A 19,035-nucleotide genomic window follows, 5' to 3' on the forward strand; every position below is an offset into this window, starting at 1 on the left:
CAGGTGTAAAGTAAACAGACTCATACTGATTATTTAGCTACAGTTTGACCTGAAGTTAGCGTTAGAGAAACAAGCATCAAGCTCTCAGGCTCTGGACTAAAGTTCAGGCAGCCTGAACAACATCTCCATCCTCAGGCCCCGCTGCCAGCGAGACAAAAAATGAGGAAGAAAAATGAAATCTGCCGATGTGGCTCATGTTTGTTTGGGTCTAACCGGTCTGGACAGGAACCCTGCTCCTCCCATCAGCCTCTGTAACCTCTCTGTCTCCGTCATTCCTGCCCAGACGGCTGCTGTTTGGGGGGGGGGGGGGGGGGGGGGGGGGGAGAAAGTGACTCAGTCTGTTCCTACAGGAGAGACGACCTGCAGCACGTCACAGGGGAAATGCAAATACAGATGTCGCACATGCAAATATGAGTGCATTTGCACATGTATTTGATTATGCACACACATTTGTGAGGATCCTCGCTCAAATAATCCAATCCCAAGCTCAAAACACTAACCTAAGCAATATTAAAATCTTTACTGTTTGTGAAATACTAATAAAAAACTGAAGGACAAAGGTATATTGAAGATATTAAACAGGACCAGGACCACTTTCCACATGTCCTCTCTTCATTTTGCTGGTCTTAAACTCAAACTGGTCCTCTGAAAGACAGAAGCACACAGACTCACACTCGGATGCAGACTCAACAGAGCGAAGGTGAATTTAAAGCTCCAGTTTGGGCTTCAGCTTCAGGAATGTGTGGGACGACAGGATATGGGGGGGGCCATGAGGATGAGATAGCAGACGCCGCTGACTGTTCTCCAGGAATGTTAAGTTGCTGCCAAATTACATTAATCAAAGAAAAAAAAAACTTAACTTTTGTCCAAAAGCTTCGCACAGCGTTTGTTTGTTTGTGCATCTCTGTGGATGTTGAGGGGAAGAAGCTGTCATGGAGATACACACTTTGACAAGCACCTTTTTCCTCGCTGGATAGCGACAGGAAATCCCTGCCAAAATAAAAGGGATCACTTCCTGTCCTACTACGGTTTTAAGTCTGTCACTGGACGCGCAACAACATTCTTGCTTTGTTTAATCAGTAATGATTTAGAGTTAAACTGATGAAGTCAAGCTAACATTTTGATGCAGAAGATTGTGCCTGTGGTTGTCCATTATTACAACTTGTGTTATTTTCTGAAAGCAGATTCTTAACATAATCTACTCCACTCTCATGTCTGTACGTCTCCTGGCTGCAGTTTGATATTTATCTGTCCTAGAAACAGGAGGGAACAGCTCTCATAAGCCCCTTTTCCACTGCATAGTACCAGCTCGACTCGACTCTACTCGCCTTTGTTTGGTTTTCCATAGCGCAAAAGTTGTACCTGTACCTGCTTCCAGGTACTTTTTTTCGTATTGCCTCTGTCGAGGTTCCAAGCGAGCTGAGGGATACTAAAATGTAACGTGAAAACACGACAGACTGCTGATTGGTCAGAGAGAATCGTCACTATTCACTGCATCATCATTGCTGCGCCAGACAGAGGCCAGCAACAGAAAGTTTTAGATTTTACAGTTTTCGTATGGAATTTCATCACTAAATCCACTTCTGAGAAGTTTTGAGGTGAGAAATCAGCTGTGTAGATTTCGAATATTGACAGTTTTACGAGAAGTGATGGCGGAACAAAAATGTGCTTGAATATTTTCGGAGTTGAGGAGCTCCGCAAGTGGCTGCAGGGGAAGCCTGTGCCGACCCGCGGGAGGAGCGTGTGAGGCCGGCCAGCCGCCCGCTCACAGAGCCCTCTGCTCCCGCCGTCACACAGACCGCTGCTGCAACAAAGACAGAGGAAACACAGCTGGAAGCTTTTCATACCGCTTATCTGTCTTTACATTCTGAAGAATGTTGAAACACAGAGACAGCTGTATGTGGGTTGCTGGTGTGTGTCGCATTGAACATTACGTTGCGGCAGTTGTGTGTGGCATCACTATGAGGAACAGCTACATTGAGGGCTACTAGAACTACTCATTTAATGTAGAGATATTTAGAGCTTGTTTGTATTTTACACAATTTAAGATTTAGGAACATGCAGGAACAGACAGTGATTTAAAGCGTTGTTGTACTCTGTATTTGTCATGCAAACTTGATGTTTGCTAAGAGAAGAGTAACATCTGGTGAATCTGAAGTTTTATCCATCAGACTACTTACTACTTTCCTCCACTTCCTTTTTAATTTGTCTGAGAGGATTTAATTGTGAAAATGAAATAACTCTGAACAGCCAGCACTTGTTGGAAAGTTTCCTTTTAGGTGATCAAGTGTTTTCTCAGAGGCCCGTGTCGGCCTCTTCACGGAGTGAAGGTTTCATTACCATATAAAAGCATCAAACCTCTCCATTATAAAAACACAGACGGTGATTTAAGGAGTGTCTCGATCAATAATTCCTCCAGCATCACTCCCTGCTGCCTTATTTTGTTCTCAGCAGCGTATTAATACCTCCAGATCCCATTTAATTGCCGGGCTAATGTTGACCTGATCCTCCCCTTCATAGAACAACGGTCCTGAAGGATTCTGGGAGGCTTTACATGAGCTCAAGGCCGATGTGAAGAGATCCCAGATAATGGTCCAGATTGACTATTGCAAATATTTCATCTGCAGTTAGACAAGTTTATTAACCCTCAGTCTCACATGGGCATTGAGTAGAAATGAAGGCGAACTTTATTTCTGCAGATTTTGCCTCTAGATTAATGTTATCACTATTTTTGATGATTATCAAAATTGTTGCTGATCATGTTTCTGTTGATGGAACATTGACAAAATCATTTTAACTCAGCTACTAGACCGTTGTTTTCAGAGCTTTCAACCGCATTGCATGGTCTTCATTAACAAATGGAGTTGGCTTTGTTGTCAACATGACACTTGGACCTTGAGATTAATATCTCTAACTATAGCTGGTATGAAAGAAGTGGACGTTGCCACCATGACATCACGCCTTGGTTTGTGGACTACCGTTTTGAAACCTTGAGTTTGGCATTTTGCCAGTCGCCATCTTGGTTTTTTAGTGCAAGAAGGGTGGAGCTAGCTAGCTTGGATAGCAAGATGCATCCAAACTGATTTTAACAAGGATGCTAATTTTGGCAAGTGAAAAACAAATTAAGACCCGACTCCCTAGAGAGTCATTTGCAGAACCAAAATGTTACAGTTAACTTCATGAAGTGAAAACCCTCTGTGGGTCAAAGCTGTGAGACAGAGACACAGACAGCACCCAAAAACAAGTTTACGGCTGGTTAAATGTTCACAGAGCAGCTGACACGAGTCGCCACTATCCTGATTGACATGTTAGCTACTTGTCAATCACAAGGTAGCCCCAAGCCTCCCCTGCTTTCTGGTCTATTTCCCTCTAAATGATCATCATCATGAAGATCAGGAACATCATGCTGTGTTGAAGAAGACTGAGACCATAAACTCATTAGGGAAGTGTTTACTGAGGTAATAAATCAGCTGAGAAGTAGAAACATTTTCTCATAGACTTCTTTCTGCAGCCAGAGGAGTCGCCCCCCTGCTGGCCATTAGAGAGAATGCACATTACTTTAGCATTGGCTTCACTTTTCAGACCCAGAGGTTCATGCTTGTCTCAAACTATGACACTTAGGGTGGTGGTTAACACAACAGGGAATTTGAGGAGCACATTGTTAAAAGTCTAGCTCAACGATCAGAGCTTTAAGAAGTTTTGTGAGGCTGCACTTTTCCTGGCACGTAAGACATTCTGGCTGCTGTAAATCTTTGATGGCGTGTTGTAAAGTATTTATCACTGAGCCTGATTTTAAACTAATAATTGCACTGCAGCAGACAGAGCCGGGTGTCACTACTGCAGTTCAAACAGCTTCTCTGCAACAATACACTGAGACAGAGGAGGAGTTCAGGGCTGGGCTGCGTTTTTCTAAAATGTCAGCTGGTCTATGTGGACGGGTTATAGGACTCTCTGTGTGTATGTGTGTGTGCGTGCTTTTAGTTAAATGCCACAGAGTTTGTTTCACCAGCTCAGCAATCAGCGCTCTGAAGCCTGCAGCCCCCCCCCCACCTCCATCACTGCATAAATCATCTGCTTGTCAAAACGAGAAGAAAATTCCTGCAGACATATTTCCAGAGATAACGTTGATGTGGAAACGAAGCGGGCGCTTCAATCATGTCTGTCGCTGCACACCAAAATACACACACACACACACACACACACGCACACTGTGCTTTCATATTGGAAGAAAACAGCCACACTAAACCCTTGCTATAACCCGCAGTGAGGCTTTTGATAAATTACTTGTTTCTTCCGTCGTCCTGTTTCTGGTTTTCCTCTCAGCTCCAAAACTGACACTCAATCTCTCCACTTCAATCTCCTTTTTATTATTTTTCTATCTCATCTTCATTTTCCATCTGACTTCCTCCACCTCTCCCATTTGCGGCTCTTTACACTCCATCTTAGCTGCACCGCGGCTTTGCAATTTCATTCCTCACCCACTTTTGCCGTGAACCTGCCTTTTTGTCTCTTTACCTTTTTATGTGAACAAACCTCAACATCAAAATCCGGGGATGCTGGGAGAAATCAAAGATTGTGGTGTGCCGGTTTTGGACACATAAACTCCCTTCATTCCTCATGAACTGGCTCTGAAATAACTCCCACATTCCCAAACAAGGCCAAACTCTCCAGAGAGTGAGTGATCTGTTGTTCAGTCAATTATTCCAAAAGCAGCAGCCTGCCACACCCAGTCACTGAAGAACGGGAGAAGAGGAAGCGGGGGGGGGGGGGGAGAAGCTCCTGTGCACATTTGTGTACAAAAATGGCAAAGCAGCGAGCTAATAGCACATAATGGGTCCGGTTGCTGCTCCGCTTTTCAGAGCCCTGCTCCAGAAATAGGATGTTATTGTTATTCCCAGTCTCCACCGCCACACTGATCTCGCTGCAAATAATTCAGGAGGGTCAGACGCTTTTCTGCAGAGCTGAGCGAGAGCTTTGAAATGAAAATCACCCTTTTAGCCCTGAGATACAACAAAAGCTCCACCTCATTCTCCAAGATGTTGCAACAGTTCACAGTCTGTGTGTGTCATTGTGGCCAAATGTGGTCCTGGAGACACTTCAGGAACGACCACAGAGACGGTTTTGGATAGTCAGAACTCAACCAAACTTTACAGGTGTATAGTTGAAATCAAACTGAAGGAAGAGTTTGAAGATGGGTGTGGTCCGACCTATGAACACTGAGTACAAGATGATGGGCGGGTGGGGTCTCTGGTGGAATCTGCAGTCAGTTCACTGTCTGTCTGCAATGAGAGGAGGAAGAACAGGGAGGAGGACTAGGAGGGTTTTCCATGCTATCTCTTTTTAGTCACTCACAGAAACAGTGGAGGAAGTATTTACTTCACATAGGATCAGGGTTTTTCCTGGCTCAGAATGGGCCTTTGGGGGGTGTCTTCGCACGACAGTAAGCATGATCAGTACGCGTACAGTAGAGGCAATCAGTTACCTTATGACTGAAACCTATACATTTTCTTGTTATTTCTGACCTTTTCATTAAAAAAATATATCCACAACCTGGGGGAGTAAAGGTATAAAAGTAAAGTAATATGTTAGTATAATAATATATTTACAGATTTGGATAATCTACAGATACAGGGCAATAACGGTGGCCTGATGGCCGAGGCCAGTGAAAAGCAACGTTGGGACAGTTGAACTGGCAACTCACTGGCCCGATTGGGTCAGTGCAAAAACATTAGTATTTCAAAAAATAAATAAAAAATTAGAACAGTCTCTGATTTGTTTATGCACAGTATTAACTGAATTAATAACTTAACTTAATAATAAAAACCGTGCATACAGAACAACAAGTTCAACATTTCTAAAGTTTGATGTAGTGCATCAGCCTTTTTTAATGTCTCGCCTACTCCAGGCTGTGATTGGTCAGCTAGATGAGCAACTAGCGCAGACGGCTGCATGAAAGGTTCCCGATCCCGATCTGCCTGCGGAGATTAGTAGGCAGGAGAGAACGGGAGCAGGTGAGCTCACTTAGTGCCCGGAGAACCTGATATGGAGAGGGCAGGGAAGAGGACCGGGGCCTGTGCGCCAAAGAGTAAAATGTAAAAGTGACAGTACACTTCAAGCATAAACTGAATATATATGGTTATATATTGTTATATATATATTGTTATATATTGTTCAGGCGCTGTCAATCCAATGCAGCAGCTGATTTATGAATCCGGCACCAGCTGCATGTGTAAAAAACAAAACAAAAATACAGCGCTGTGGATGAGAGGAGAGCTGACTGCTGAAAGTCAAGACGCCGTGTTTAAGTTTATGTTCTGCTTGCTCAAAAGCTGTTTGATTAAAACACATTAAGAAAGTATTTGAAACGCTTCTTCAATTCTGATCATTTTGGCACTGGTGATTTTCCGTTGGCGCTCACTAAAACCTCTGGGGGGCGCCGAAAATTTCTCTATGCAGGAAAACCCCCTGAGGATTAAAGTATAAATAAGTGTTCTGATTGGACTCTGTGTCTCGTCCTGTACAAACAAAGAAAATACACAGTAAAGTTCTGTTGTTGTTGATAAATGACAGCAGGACAGCCCAACACTTTAACAGAACTACAAATAGTTAGCTATTCTGAGTTAGATTTTACTGTAAAACCCGAACGTGCCTTAACGTCATGTGGAGGTTATAGCAGAACAGAGAGTGTGTCATCACTTCCTGTTTTGCATTTTTAATTTTAAATCCACAAAGACATCTGCAGCAGCTTAAGAGAGAAAGAGAGAGGACCTGTGGAGGCTTGCTTAGAATGACCCAATCACAAGTGAGTCATTCCACAATGCTTTGTTGAAATCAGGTAATTGCCTCACCTTAAAACAGTGGGTACTGTGGGTAACAGTTGAGTACTAACGTCAAATTTTGTAGTCGATACAAATACAAGAGAAATTCCCAGATCCTGAATACCAAATCCAATACCATGGTACAAAAACAAATGCACAAAAATAAGTCCCCTGTACTTCAACATACACTCTTCACAGTTTCACTCAATAACTACAAAACAGCAGAGCAACACACACCTCAACTCAGAGTGCAAGCAGTAGTATAAATTTACTGACATAGTAACACATCAGAGAAGGTTACATCACACACCTTTCAAAAAACAACAACAAACAATCAAAAAAGCCTCCGCTCAGTCTCTGCGTCACACAGTACACCCAAAACTTCATGACTGAAATTAAACATGAGTAAACAAACAGCGGCAGGAGATAAAACACTGAAACCAGCCGCCTCGTAGTCTATGTCGTCCGGCTGAAGCGCTGCTAGACGTAGATCCACCCCACTCACATGGAGCTGGTGTGGCTGTGAAAGGCAGGTGTTGATTCAAGGATGTCAATCTGCAAACTATGTGGAATCAGAGACGAACAAACCGCTGCATGGAATGTCAAGAATATGAAAAGCTTCGGGAATCTTCTAAACCATGACCGACCAGAACCAGCTAAAGTACCAGTACAGAAACAAACTCCGGTTCAAACACCACTACACTGATGACAGACTCAAAGCCACTTGAATGTTTCACTTTAAAGAGGTCATATTATGCTCATTTTCAGGTCCATCATTTTATTTAGGGGTTGTACCAGAACAGGTTTACATGATTTCATTTTCAAAAAACACCAGATTTTTTGTCAGACTGCACATTGCTGCAGCTCCACTTTTCCCCCTGTGTGTTGAACGCTTCATTTTAGCTACAGAGTGATACATCTTACCTCTACACCAGAGGTCACTAATAGGCGGACCTCTCCGGACCACCGACCTACAGCCCATTTATTATTGAGACTTACTACCTCGTGACGGAGCGTTTCTATTTTAACCCGCGCAGCTTTTCTAGCATTTACTGTACTGGTTTAGAGGACCAGGAAACTCTCAGACCAATCGCATGTGCTCCAATCGTCAAAATCATCAAATCTGTGCATGCCGAGGCTTGCGAGTCGAGTCCGCGAGATTCACCAGAGACGTTTTGGAAACACACGCGAATTGAGGGGACGAAAGATAAAAGAGATTTCACATGACTTTTAATCAAGAATGTACAGATTTTTACATGTACATTCCTCTCATGGACAGTTCAAAACCAGAATATCTCATAGATCTCCAATATGCTAGCTGGAGCTCACGTTTCTCACTGAACAACAGAAAGTAGGAAAGTGGTAGCTCTGTAAGAGGAAATGAAAGAGAAGAGGAGGTATTACAGCTGTTCATTTGTTATGATGTGTTGAGTGTTTATTATAAAATTGGTTAAGACTACACTTCATCACTTCAAGCTACACTTTTTATTACATTTTTTCTAAAAATTAGGCACTTTAGTTTACTTAAATTTAGAATTTATTATTTGAATAGTTATTATTTATTATCCCTCCAGTTTGATGTGAAAACTGACTGAAATATTATTTGATTTGACAGTCCGTTGTTGACTAAAAACATGTGTTGATCTTTAAATAAATAAGACCTTTGACCATTAATGTCATTAACAAGCAACAATTCATATCCTATTAACAACAGCAAACTAGAACAATATTAGAAAAACGAAACAGATGTCCGTTTATTTGTTTACCGTTTTTCCATTTTGGATTTAAAACAAAAAACTTGTTTTTTTGTTTTTTCTGATTTGGTTTTGAAACGGAATAATCAAAGAACAAACCATACAATAAATAATAAAACCTTTAACGCAGCACGGATTGAAATCCAAAGACATGTTAATCATGTCTCTGCTACACAGACAGAGCCACACATCACACGTGATGACTGAGAGGGATATTTTCAGAATCTTCCGTTTCTTCCATGTAGTACACTGTGTACACCGTGTACTTACTTGCATAGCGTGTGAATTTTCACAGGGTAGTGTTGTCTTAAATCGAACACGGCTGTTGTAGCCTTGCTGGAGATGAGCAGCAGAAGAGAGAGAGCACAGATTTTCTGCAGCAATGATTTGAATTCAATAAGCGAGACAGAAGTTAGCATGTTTAGAATCTGAACAAATACAGGTTGCTCACACTGTGACAGACATTCAGGTTGGATGTTTGAAATGTGGAAAACACAGGACAAATACTACTGCCTAAATCAAATGCTCATTATAATTAGTATTGTAAAATGTTAATGTGTAGTGCAGCTGACATTAAAATCACCTGCAGACAGAGAACTGTGACAGTGGCAGCCAACTGTGAAGGGTCATATGTGCAGAGGAGGATTATGGGAAGGACGTGGAAGTCGTACGGACTGCAGGCGCCTGCAGGTCCAGAAGTGGAGCTTCTGTTTAGTTTCTGAACAATGAGGCAGGAAACATCTGCAGGCCTGAGACCCAACAGACACAAGCCGGATCCTTTCCATCGACCGCTGACGACGACAACAACACAATCTCTTCACAAACAAACAAGAATCTGAGACTGCTTCATCCACACAGATATTTATTACGCGGGAACCTCCAACATGAATAAATGAGTGAAACGATTTCAAAGAATGTATTTATTAGAGTCTGCTTCAGTCCATGCTGCACATGCAGCCTCAAGAAGCCCAAGTTGAGATTAAAAGCAACTTGTGCAAAATCTTCTCTTGAAAACACAACGGTCAGTTAACTCTGGGGTCACAAAATACCAGTGGTGGATACTAAGGCTCGGGTTGTGACGGTCAAATATATTGAAACTTTTTACACCCAAAACATATGAAGAGTATTGTTATAAATAAAACAGCTGAAACGATTAGTCGGTTGCCAGAAAATTTATTGGCATCTATTTTGATCATTTAAGTCATTTCTATGCAAAAATTTATTTGCTTTTCCTTTAAATTATTTTAATAATTCGAATGTTTGTTGAGGTTTAAAATATGAATCAGACAAAAGAAAGCATTTTGAAGGTGTCACAATTTCTCACTATTTTCATAATTTTTACAATTGATTAATGCAGAAAATACTCAGCAGATGAAAATAGTTATTAGCTGCAGTTCGATAAAATTCGTTACAATGAACTCTACCTCATTAACTATAGCAGTAAAATCCTGCTTTTAAATGAATGCATGAGTTATAATGATCTCATGATAAAATATGAACAGACACACGAGACAATTTACTGCTTTGAGTACTTTTAATACTTTAGATAAATTATCCTGATTATACTTACATACTTTTACTTAACAGTTTAGAAGCAGTACTTTTGCTTATAAGAGTACTTTTACAGTGTGGCTTTTACTTAAGTAAAGGATCTGGGTAGTTCGTCCACCACTGCAAAATACGACATAAGACAATTTCTCACTGCTCCCTGAAAACAACACTGTCTGCAGCCAAGTCACTCACTCAGGTGAACCAGCTCCAATAACACACCTGCTTCAGTTCACACCACTCTGCCAACACACAGTGCGCTGACACAAACACACACTGGTGTAGACACATGTGGAAAACAGTGGCTTCAAAGGTAGAGACTGAGAGATGAGAACAGGAACATGTTAACTAAACACAGAATTACAGACAGATGAGGGGATCACTGGTGTCTCTCTGGGTTTAAGATAGTGACCATGTAACATCCCCAGTCCGGTCTTCCCCCCTTCCTTATCTACTGCCACTATAATTAAAAGCAAAGACACTTGATATGCGGACAGATAATACTCTAATCTTCCAAACTGTGTCACTTCAGCAAAGGAGGAGGTTTAACTGATGTGGTGAACATCTGAATTAATAATAATATTATTGTATTCCATTTATCTTCATTCTGAAAGCACAACCATGCAGAGTTATAAAACAGAAGGTGCAATGTATGTCTCAACCTGTACTGCTATTTGCTGCTAGTAGCCTGTCTGTTCTGCTCTTCCTGTCAACAAACATTAATAAACATTAAATAAACATTAATAATATATATTAACCTTAATAATATATATTAACATTAATAATATATATTAACCTTAATAATCACATCAAGCTAAAAGCTCAAACTTAAAGTCATTTCAAAATGAAATATCCAAAGCTACAAAAACTCATAGTTTACCTCACGTCAGGCTATCGATAAACGGTTCCAAGTTGGAACTGTTAACAAATTTCCAAGAACCGTGGATTCGATCAGACATGTGTTTGGATTCTGCTTCTCGGTTCTTAACTTCCTGCATATTTCAGCTCCTGACTGACCTGCAGTGAGCATTTTACAGTCCATAAATGCTCCGCCGCCCTAACGTCACCTCATTTGTTACGCAGTACATCAACAAAGCATGAAGAAGAGAGTCCTTCTGTTTCCAGTCCTGGACCATGGCGGACCGCAGTAAAATGCAACACCTGCAGTAAGGAGGTTTGGTGCGAGGGAGGAAGCGGCTCCAACATGACGAAGCATTTACCTCAACACGGCGTGAATCTGAAGGAACGCACAGTGTTCGATGTGCCGCTCTCTCCCAGCTACAACGACGCCCCACATACAGCTAACGCTAACAGTAGCAACGTCTCAGGTACAAAACACAGGTGAGCTGACGTTCACCTTTTATACTGAAGGGAAACCAATGATGTCTACAAAGGATTCAATATATCTTTTTCTTAGAGACCAGTCCTCAGAGACGCCCCTCCAGTACAGAGACAGAGAGATAACAAAATCCGAGATTCATATAGTAGAGTTAGATGTTTAAGTATTTAAACATCTAACAAAGGGAAATGAAAAATCTATATTTGTAATGAACACACTATCTTCAAACACTGCTGACGACAATGTTCTCCAATGACAATCAAAGCAGACCAGAATGGATTCAGACATTTGAGCACAAAGGAAGCTCTCTGGTTTGACCACAGTGCTTCAGATTCGGTTCTCTTTCTTCTAAAAATAGATGTCTGTCCACGTCTAATGACACACCGGCACATCACAAGATATTGTCTTCTGTGACGTGGAAAAAGAAAAGTTTCTTTGCAAGGGGCGAGGAAGATGAGGATTTCATCTGACAAGTCTTTAGTCTTACTCAGCTTTACTCTGAGGCCCACACAGACAGACACACACACACGGACCAAACTCTTTTCAGAGGACAAAAAAAACAAACATCAGATGTTTGCACATGGCACAAACAGCATATTCGTGTGGCTTAGACAAAGAGCCTTCGTGATTTCACTTTGCTGGATCGCTGCGTGCTTTGATTGCCCCCACAGTAACCAGTAGTTTAGGTGTAATCCCGACAGAAGACACAGAAAAACAGACCTATATTCAGAAATGAACAGTAGTGACGCCCACAAACGGCATATTTTCAGTCACCACCTTTTATTATGTTCTTTTCCATACTGCAGTTTCTCTGTCTATAAATGGTCCTAACTAGTGTTTACAACCTCGCGTAAATTACAGTGCTTCTGCTCCGTGTTACCTCAGCTGTAGTCTGTCCACGACTTCTGACAGAGACTCTCAGTAGGATAATATGCAGACAGAGAAACTTAGTCATGGAACACTGGTGTAAAGGCAGCAGGGAAGCTAAATGTCGCTCTCTTAAAACGTTGTAATATTTCAAACTGGCATAGATACATAAAATAATGTATTTTGGAGCTTTAGGGCCATAAGCTTCGTCTCTGAATATCCACATTCTTTGACAGAAGATGCACAACCAAGTGCCTGAGAGATCCGGTGAACACAGCTCAGCATTTTGTTCTCTTTGAAGAAAAACTGAATACATTTTTAAAAAAGAAAAGAAAAGCATGCCGCATGAACAGGCCTCTTCATCCACCGAGGACACATCTGTTCTTTTTTTTTTTTTTAATGCCTGCTATTGTCTGGCTCGGTCAAAGAATACCCGTCTGAAATTCTAATTAAAGCAGAACTCCTCGTGGAAAAGACACTTTTCTATCATTGCTGTACGAGAAGAAGGGTCATTACTGTCTACATTTCAGACATTGGACACTGGTCTAATATCTAAAATTATATTTTAAAAGAGTGAGGTTCTGTTTCACTGAGTTGTCCCCCCCCCGACGGTTTTGATTCATATGTACATAAAGATAGAAAATTATCAGAGCAGCCTGAGCGATCAGTTGGACTTATAAGATCAGCTTACTGCACACACTGACTGTATAACTCAAGCAACAGATGCTCGTAAGAGGACAAAGTATTCTGCTGCTCCCCACAGCTCCTCAGGTCCCGATTAGACCTCGATGCCTACACAGCAGTTATCGACTGCACTCCCAGCAGAATTAACGGACTACAGCCGAGGGCCAAAAGCGTAAAGCAGTTGTGGGCAACCAACAGGAGAGAGGACGAACTCAGAGAGAAATCTACCAGGAGGACACAGGCAGAAACACATGACCATTTCATATAAGTACAAATGAAGGACGAAAGACGCAACTGAGATTAAAAATTTAAAACAAGGAAGAACAATTTGCATTTTGTCAAATAACTCAGGGAAAATGCAAAGTCACCGCAACAGAGGAGGATGCCAAGGCTGTAACTTACCGTCAGGAGTTCTTTCTGGAAGGACTTTCGCTCTTTGCCCTCTGCATTGTTGCAGTCCTCCTTCAGCCTCTCCAGCACTGACGCGACCCTCTCTGGCTCGCTGTCCAGCTCTGAGCGACAGAAGTGGGTCAAGGGCAGGTTGATGTAGCCGAGGGCGTCTGCAAACGCTCGCCAGCTGCCGATGTTCTCCATCAGTATAGTTCTTACCGAGGCGTAAATGTACGTGAGGAATTTGCAGGGCTTCAGAATTTGCTCCAGTAACAATGAAGTCGTAAGGTCGGGCCCGCTGAAATAAATGGGCTTAACTTTGCCGACCACTAGCACATTCTTCGCATGAACAAATCCCATTTTGCCCTGATAGTATCCAATGTACCATTCTTTTGTCCACAGCTGGCCCTTCAGCTTGATCTTCTCCTCGCTCAGCAGAGCTACAAAGTCTCCTTTCTTGTACTCGAGCAGGTACTGGTTTTTTGTTTGTCGGATGACGGTTTTGATTAATTTTCCAAACTTCAGGTTATTTATTTTCCTGTCCTGAAAAGCAGGGTACTTGGTGGCGATGGCGAGAGGAGACAAGACTATCTTGCCCACTTCCTTCTTCTTCAGGAAGCGCCGTTGTACTGATGTCTTTGGGCCTGCTTTGGGTGGTGGCGTTGGCGTCTGGACACAAAACTGAGCCAGTATACAATCTTGGTCGTCTTTGACCTGGATCCTTAAGGTGAAATCAGAAACATCTTCAGAGTTGCGCGAAGCAATGATGTAGACGAGCCGGCTGACTTTGCCTAGTTTGACCTGGAAGCCCCGGACGACCCTGGCCTGGTCACTAGCTTTTACCTCGTAGTTGGCCATGTTGGAGTAAACTCCAACACGGAGGTCCTGGGGTTTGGATAAGACAAACTGGTGTTTACCCCAAAGCTGCAGCACTACGGATGGTGCAGACTGCACCTGTTTGCCTACCTCACTCACCAATAATGTCTTTGGTGCACAATCGTGGCCAAACATCGCCACGACTGTCTTGAAGGACGGGTGAATATGTTTGGGACCGTATACTCCTAAGGTGATCTTTTTAACCACATGCTCCCAAACTGTGGAGTCTGGAAATATGGACTGGGACTGAGCCACAACACACACATACATGCACGGTTCCAGGTTATCCAGGCACACCTGGACTGTGTCCCCATACATATACGCCTGAGGGATGGGAGTGTAAGGGCCCTCTTTACAATCACTCCTGACACACAAGACTTCCGTCGTCTGCCTGCTCTCCATTTTCACCACGACAGACACTTTCATCTCCAGGGTGATGGTGGTTTTGGTCTCCATGTTGCTGAGTTTGATCTCCACCACAGGGCTGACGGTGGTGCAGCGGTCGTTGTTGAGCTCTAGAGGCGGGTCGAGCAGAGCTTTGATTGAGATCTGCTGGGTGTCCCCCGGGGCCACGTGGCCTTCGGGTATGTGGATGCTGATGTTGGTGTCTGGGAGCTGGACAGCGCCTCCTGAGCTGTCCAGCCGACAGACGATGTTGGTCTCCACCGGCTGTGTTTGGCCCCAACCTGGGTTCTGACCCAGCGAGTCCAGGTCATGGCAGGACCTGGCTATCTTGCGGTGGGTGAGCCACGCTGTCCGGAAATCCTCCCTGCTCTGGAACTGCTCTGGCGCCGGTGCTTTCAGGCCTCCAAAGAAACCAGAGGACTGCGGGGCGTCGGACTGAGCCTGCAGGATGGACAGCTCAGACAGACTGTAGGAACGTTTGCTTCTAAAAAACGGGTTGTCCCTGCGCAGCGTTTGGCCCACCCCTACAGTGGGACTCAGAGGGCTCAAGTTAAAAACGCCACTGCCAAAACCATTGCTGTTGGCGGTGCTGCTGGTGGAGTTGGGCACTGATGGAGTGAGCGTATCAAACAGAAGGAGGTCAACTGATTTCTCATTACTGTTCTGATCGAGTGAGCTCTGAGGACCTCCGTTCAGGAAAGGGTTTGTAGAGGTATGGGTTGTTGCAAAAGGATTTCCGTTTTGGGAGGTGGTTGGTTTCAGAATCACCCCCGCCCACTCGCCTAGAAGGTCCATTTCTTTGGCTGCCTCCTCGTTACAGTCTCCCAAAGTGTCAATCATCCCACTGTCGCTGAAGGACGAATCTCTGTAGTTGATGGGCTGCACGTACGCTGCAGGGATGTAACCCATCTCTGTGTTGTTGTGGGCATACCACCACTCTCCCCCTGACGAGTCCAGAACGTAGAGGCGGTCTCCTTTAGAGAACTTCAGGGTGGTGAAGCTGGATGGGCAGTAGTCCTTGATGGCAACGACTTCCCTGGCAGCGCCGAAGGAGGCAGTGGAGTCCAGTCGTAAGGCACTGGGAGAAGGCACTGAAAAAAAACAAAAAACAATGTCAGGCAGAGGTGGATGATGCAGCCTAAACATCAGGTGAGGGAATATAGCAACTTTAACATTTTTTGATGGGTTAAACCATGAGTTGCATTTAGCCAGTTAATTTTAGTGTCCCTGGATCAGATCCATGGGGTGGGGGGTGGGGGTATCGGCACACACTGCTGCTACTGCTGCTTTAATGGATATTTATTTATAAATTAAACATGATTCAAACATATTTCTAAGGCCTACATGTGCTAAAACTGATGTCATCATTATGCATCTTTTTTTAAATACAGGCTATCCCATGCAGCTACGGACTGTCACTACCAGATGCTTCAACCTAGCAGAGCATCCACTTAATCTGTTTCAGCACAGACTGGAGGGGAGGGAGGGGGCTGCTCACGGATTCATCTGCTCCTGCTGTTTCTGTTTCTTTGAAGGGACAGGCCGAACAAAGTGGAATCCACTTACTGTTCAGTTTCACCCCTCTAACAAGAGACAGCTCAGTATCTCATCAACAAATGTGTGCAGAGTCTCTGCAACCAAACTGAGCCAGCCATCTACAGTCACGTAAACTGTGGCGAGTATACACAGACCTTTAAAGTCGCAGTTTATCATCTTGATAACTTGATTCACAAGGTTTAGACTTTTTACACTTCACATAAAACCAAATTTCACTTGAGGTGTTGGATGTAATTAACACTAAAGAGGTGACTCTTCCTGTTAAATTCCTTTTTTTGAGCAGCTGACCTTTGACATCAGTCAGACTGGCTTCTGACACTCCGTCGCTGAGATCGATGAGCGTCCCCTCGGACTTGCAGCGTGGGAGAGAAGCGTTGTTGGTGGTGGTGGCTCTTATTCGGTGGGCGGCCATGTTTCGGACGTGTCACTGTGCACCAACCGGTGTTTTCAGGCTACTCTAATGGGTTTCCTTTTCCTTCCTTTCGGATGTCAACAGCCTCCCATGATCTCTGAAAGACACAGAAAATACTGGATTACATAAAACAAAGATAAAAGGAAATAAATATTCTTACCAAAATCTACTTTTAAAGCTGCGTTTGGCAACTTATTTCAGAAGCATTTTTGTTATGTTTGTTGACAGAAATCAAGAAATCAAATGCTCTCTGACTGTAATAAGCACAGACAATCATTTCATTCAGTCTCAATGAAATGATTGGCTGGCCTACCTGCCTGTCTACTTAAAGGAGGGTACTTCAGTTGGGCACTTTCTAGCTGCCTCTTGCTAGTTTCTCCAAAGTGTTGCTTATTTATTCCCTAATATAGAAAGTAATTTGTGTGAAGACTCCCAGACTTCTCATCTTTTGAAATTTTACTTGCTGATGTTGATCATCACGCTGAGATCTTCAACCCACTTTTAATGTTTCTGAATGTTTTTCAGTTTTCTGCTTATGAGCTTTCAGCGTGCTCCAAATCAACAGGAACCAAGCAACAAACCCCCAGCATTAAGTGGATGTGCATAAATATGTGCGTGATTAAAGTCTACTAAATAACTCTGATCCCCTAGCCTTCTCTCAGGAGTTTGGATCTTCATGTCCAGACCAGCAGGAGAATTATTAAAAAAATCTAAACAGAATAACAAATTATTTCACGCGGAGTTTCAGCTGTCTGACAGCAGACTTCTGATTAATGTTCATAGATATCGTGACAAATATGATTTATAAATATTTCATTGATCATTAAACACCCTGGTGAACGAAGTGGAAAATTAATATTACTAAATCTTCAGTTCTTTTACTATTTTCTAAATCTGAAAAGCATGTTTTTCAAAACATAACAGGAAAAACTGACTGCCTGATTGATACGATGAAGTGAATCACAAGTCATACATTAACTTAAATTGTGATTTATTTTTAAAATGCGCTTAAACAGATATCATTCCATAGATGCTGGCAGGGTACTGTATTGTGCCAAAACATATTTATTTCTCTATTTGATAGCTGCTCACTCTTAACTGTTTGCTAAAACATAAACATGATACATTATCAGTGCTTCCTACTCAGCGATAAGGCTTCTTGATATTTTCTTTTGTCTCATTGTTAACTAATCCCAAGAAATAACCATAATCAACAGAGTGCTGTTGTCTCAGTACTCAGGATTGTACACCATTGTATTCAATAAAGAGTTATTTAAAAGGGAGAAAACACTAAGTCAGCAAGCTTGTTAGCTTTGTCAATAACAGGACACAGTTTATTTAAAAGGATATATTTGTACCACTTCCTCACTTTCATATTTTTTAACCTGAACCCTATTTTCCCATGTTCTTGCGTAAAATTACCGTTTTAATCAATGGAGTCTGGTGCCTTTGACAAGAGTGATACAGCGACTGTTTCTGGTTAAACAAAAAGGATCTTATCTCTGTAGGGATCCTTTCCATAATGTTGTCAGACACCTGGATTAACAATCAGAGCCAGTCAGTGGCCAAAAACAAGCAGTTTGGTGGACGTACTTTGACGGGACATATACGTTGCAGCCCTGTCCCTATGCTGCCGACTGCAGGTCGAAAAATACTGAAATCACTTTTAAGTGTCTGCAAAGCATTCCTGTTTGGTGGAGCAGTTTATGCTCCAACAGATGAGGTAAAATTAAAGTGGACGGTGCAACTAAACTTGATGCAAGAAATCTGTACAGATTTGCTTTGCCCACGTTTTATGTACTTTTGTCTGAATAGTGTTTGGCTGCTTTAAAATATCACTGTAATAAAATGTGCAGTGTCCTACAGTAGCCAAGCATTTTCCTTTGACATTCCTGTCGTCCTCCATACATCCATCCTCCAACACTGGAATAATACTGGTTGGTAATTAGCTGTTTTCAGTTAACACATACTGCAGAGGGGGAATAAAACACTGAATGGGAAAGTAGAGAAGGGAAGTTAAACACTGACTGCGTTTACATGCAGCCAATAACCCGTTCAAAACCGGGATATTAGCAATAACCAGGTCGCGAACGGCCATGTAAACACCGGCAAAAACCCGAATATGCTCATATCCCGGATTTTAAAAACCGGGATATTATACCTGGGGTACCCCTTTTCTAACCCGAATTTTTGGTCATGTAAACGCGTATCGGCATATCCCCATAGTGATTTGTGTTCTGCGCATGTTCTATTCGCAAGGAATCTTGGTCTTTTGAGTAGAGGAACTTCTTGTATGCGCCAAACCCGCGTGCAGTATACGGAAGTAAACGAGGTAAACATGGCGAGACGCAGCACAGCACCGTACTTCTGGAGCGAGGAGGAAAC

General features: G+C 42.7%; 1 protein-coding gene across 4 annotated transcripts in view; it reads right to left on the reverse strand.

The window, feature by feature from the left end:
* LOC123973661 (SH3 domain-binding protein 4) overlaps positions 1-16,749 on the reverse strand; it is a 43,235-nt gene extending 26,486 nt beyond the window's left edge. For 3 of the 4 annotated variants that reach the window (XM_046053858.1, XM_046053859.1, XM_046053857.1), the window contains exons 1-2: positions 16,527-16,749; positions 13,413-15,772 (exon numbers count right to left, since the gene is read on the reverse strand). In XM_046053858.1, the coding sequence (XP_045909814.1) occupies positions 13,413-15,772; positions 16,527-16,650 (2,484 nt within the window). In that variant the 5' untranslated portion in view covers positions 16,651-16,749. Of the gene's footprint in view, positions 1-5,041; positions 5,280-13,412; positions 15,773-16,526 lie in introns of those variants that run through there. The other variant, XM_046053860.1, reaches the window with a different exon arrangement.
* Between the last annotated feature and the right edge of the window lie 2,286 nt (positions 16,750-19,035).

This window comes from Micropterus dolomieu, linkage group LG07 (assembly GCF_021292245.1).
Source record: "Micropterus dolomieu isolate WLL.071019.BEF.003 ecotype Adirondacks linkage group LG07, ASM2129224v1, whole genome shotgun sequence".
Classification (NCBI taxonomy): Eukaryota; Metazoa; Chordata; class Actinopteri; order Centrarchiformes; family Centrarchidae; genus Micropterus; species Micropterus dolomieu.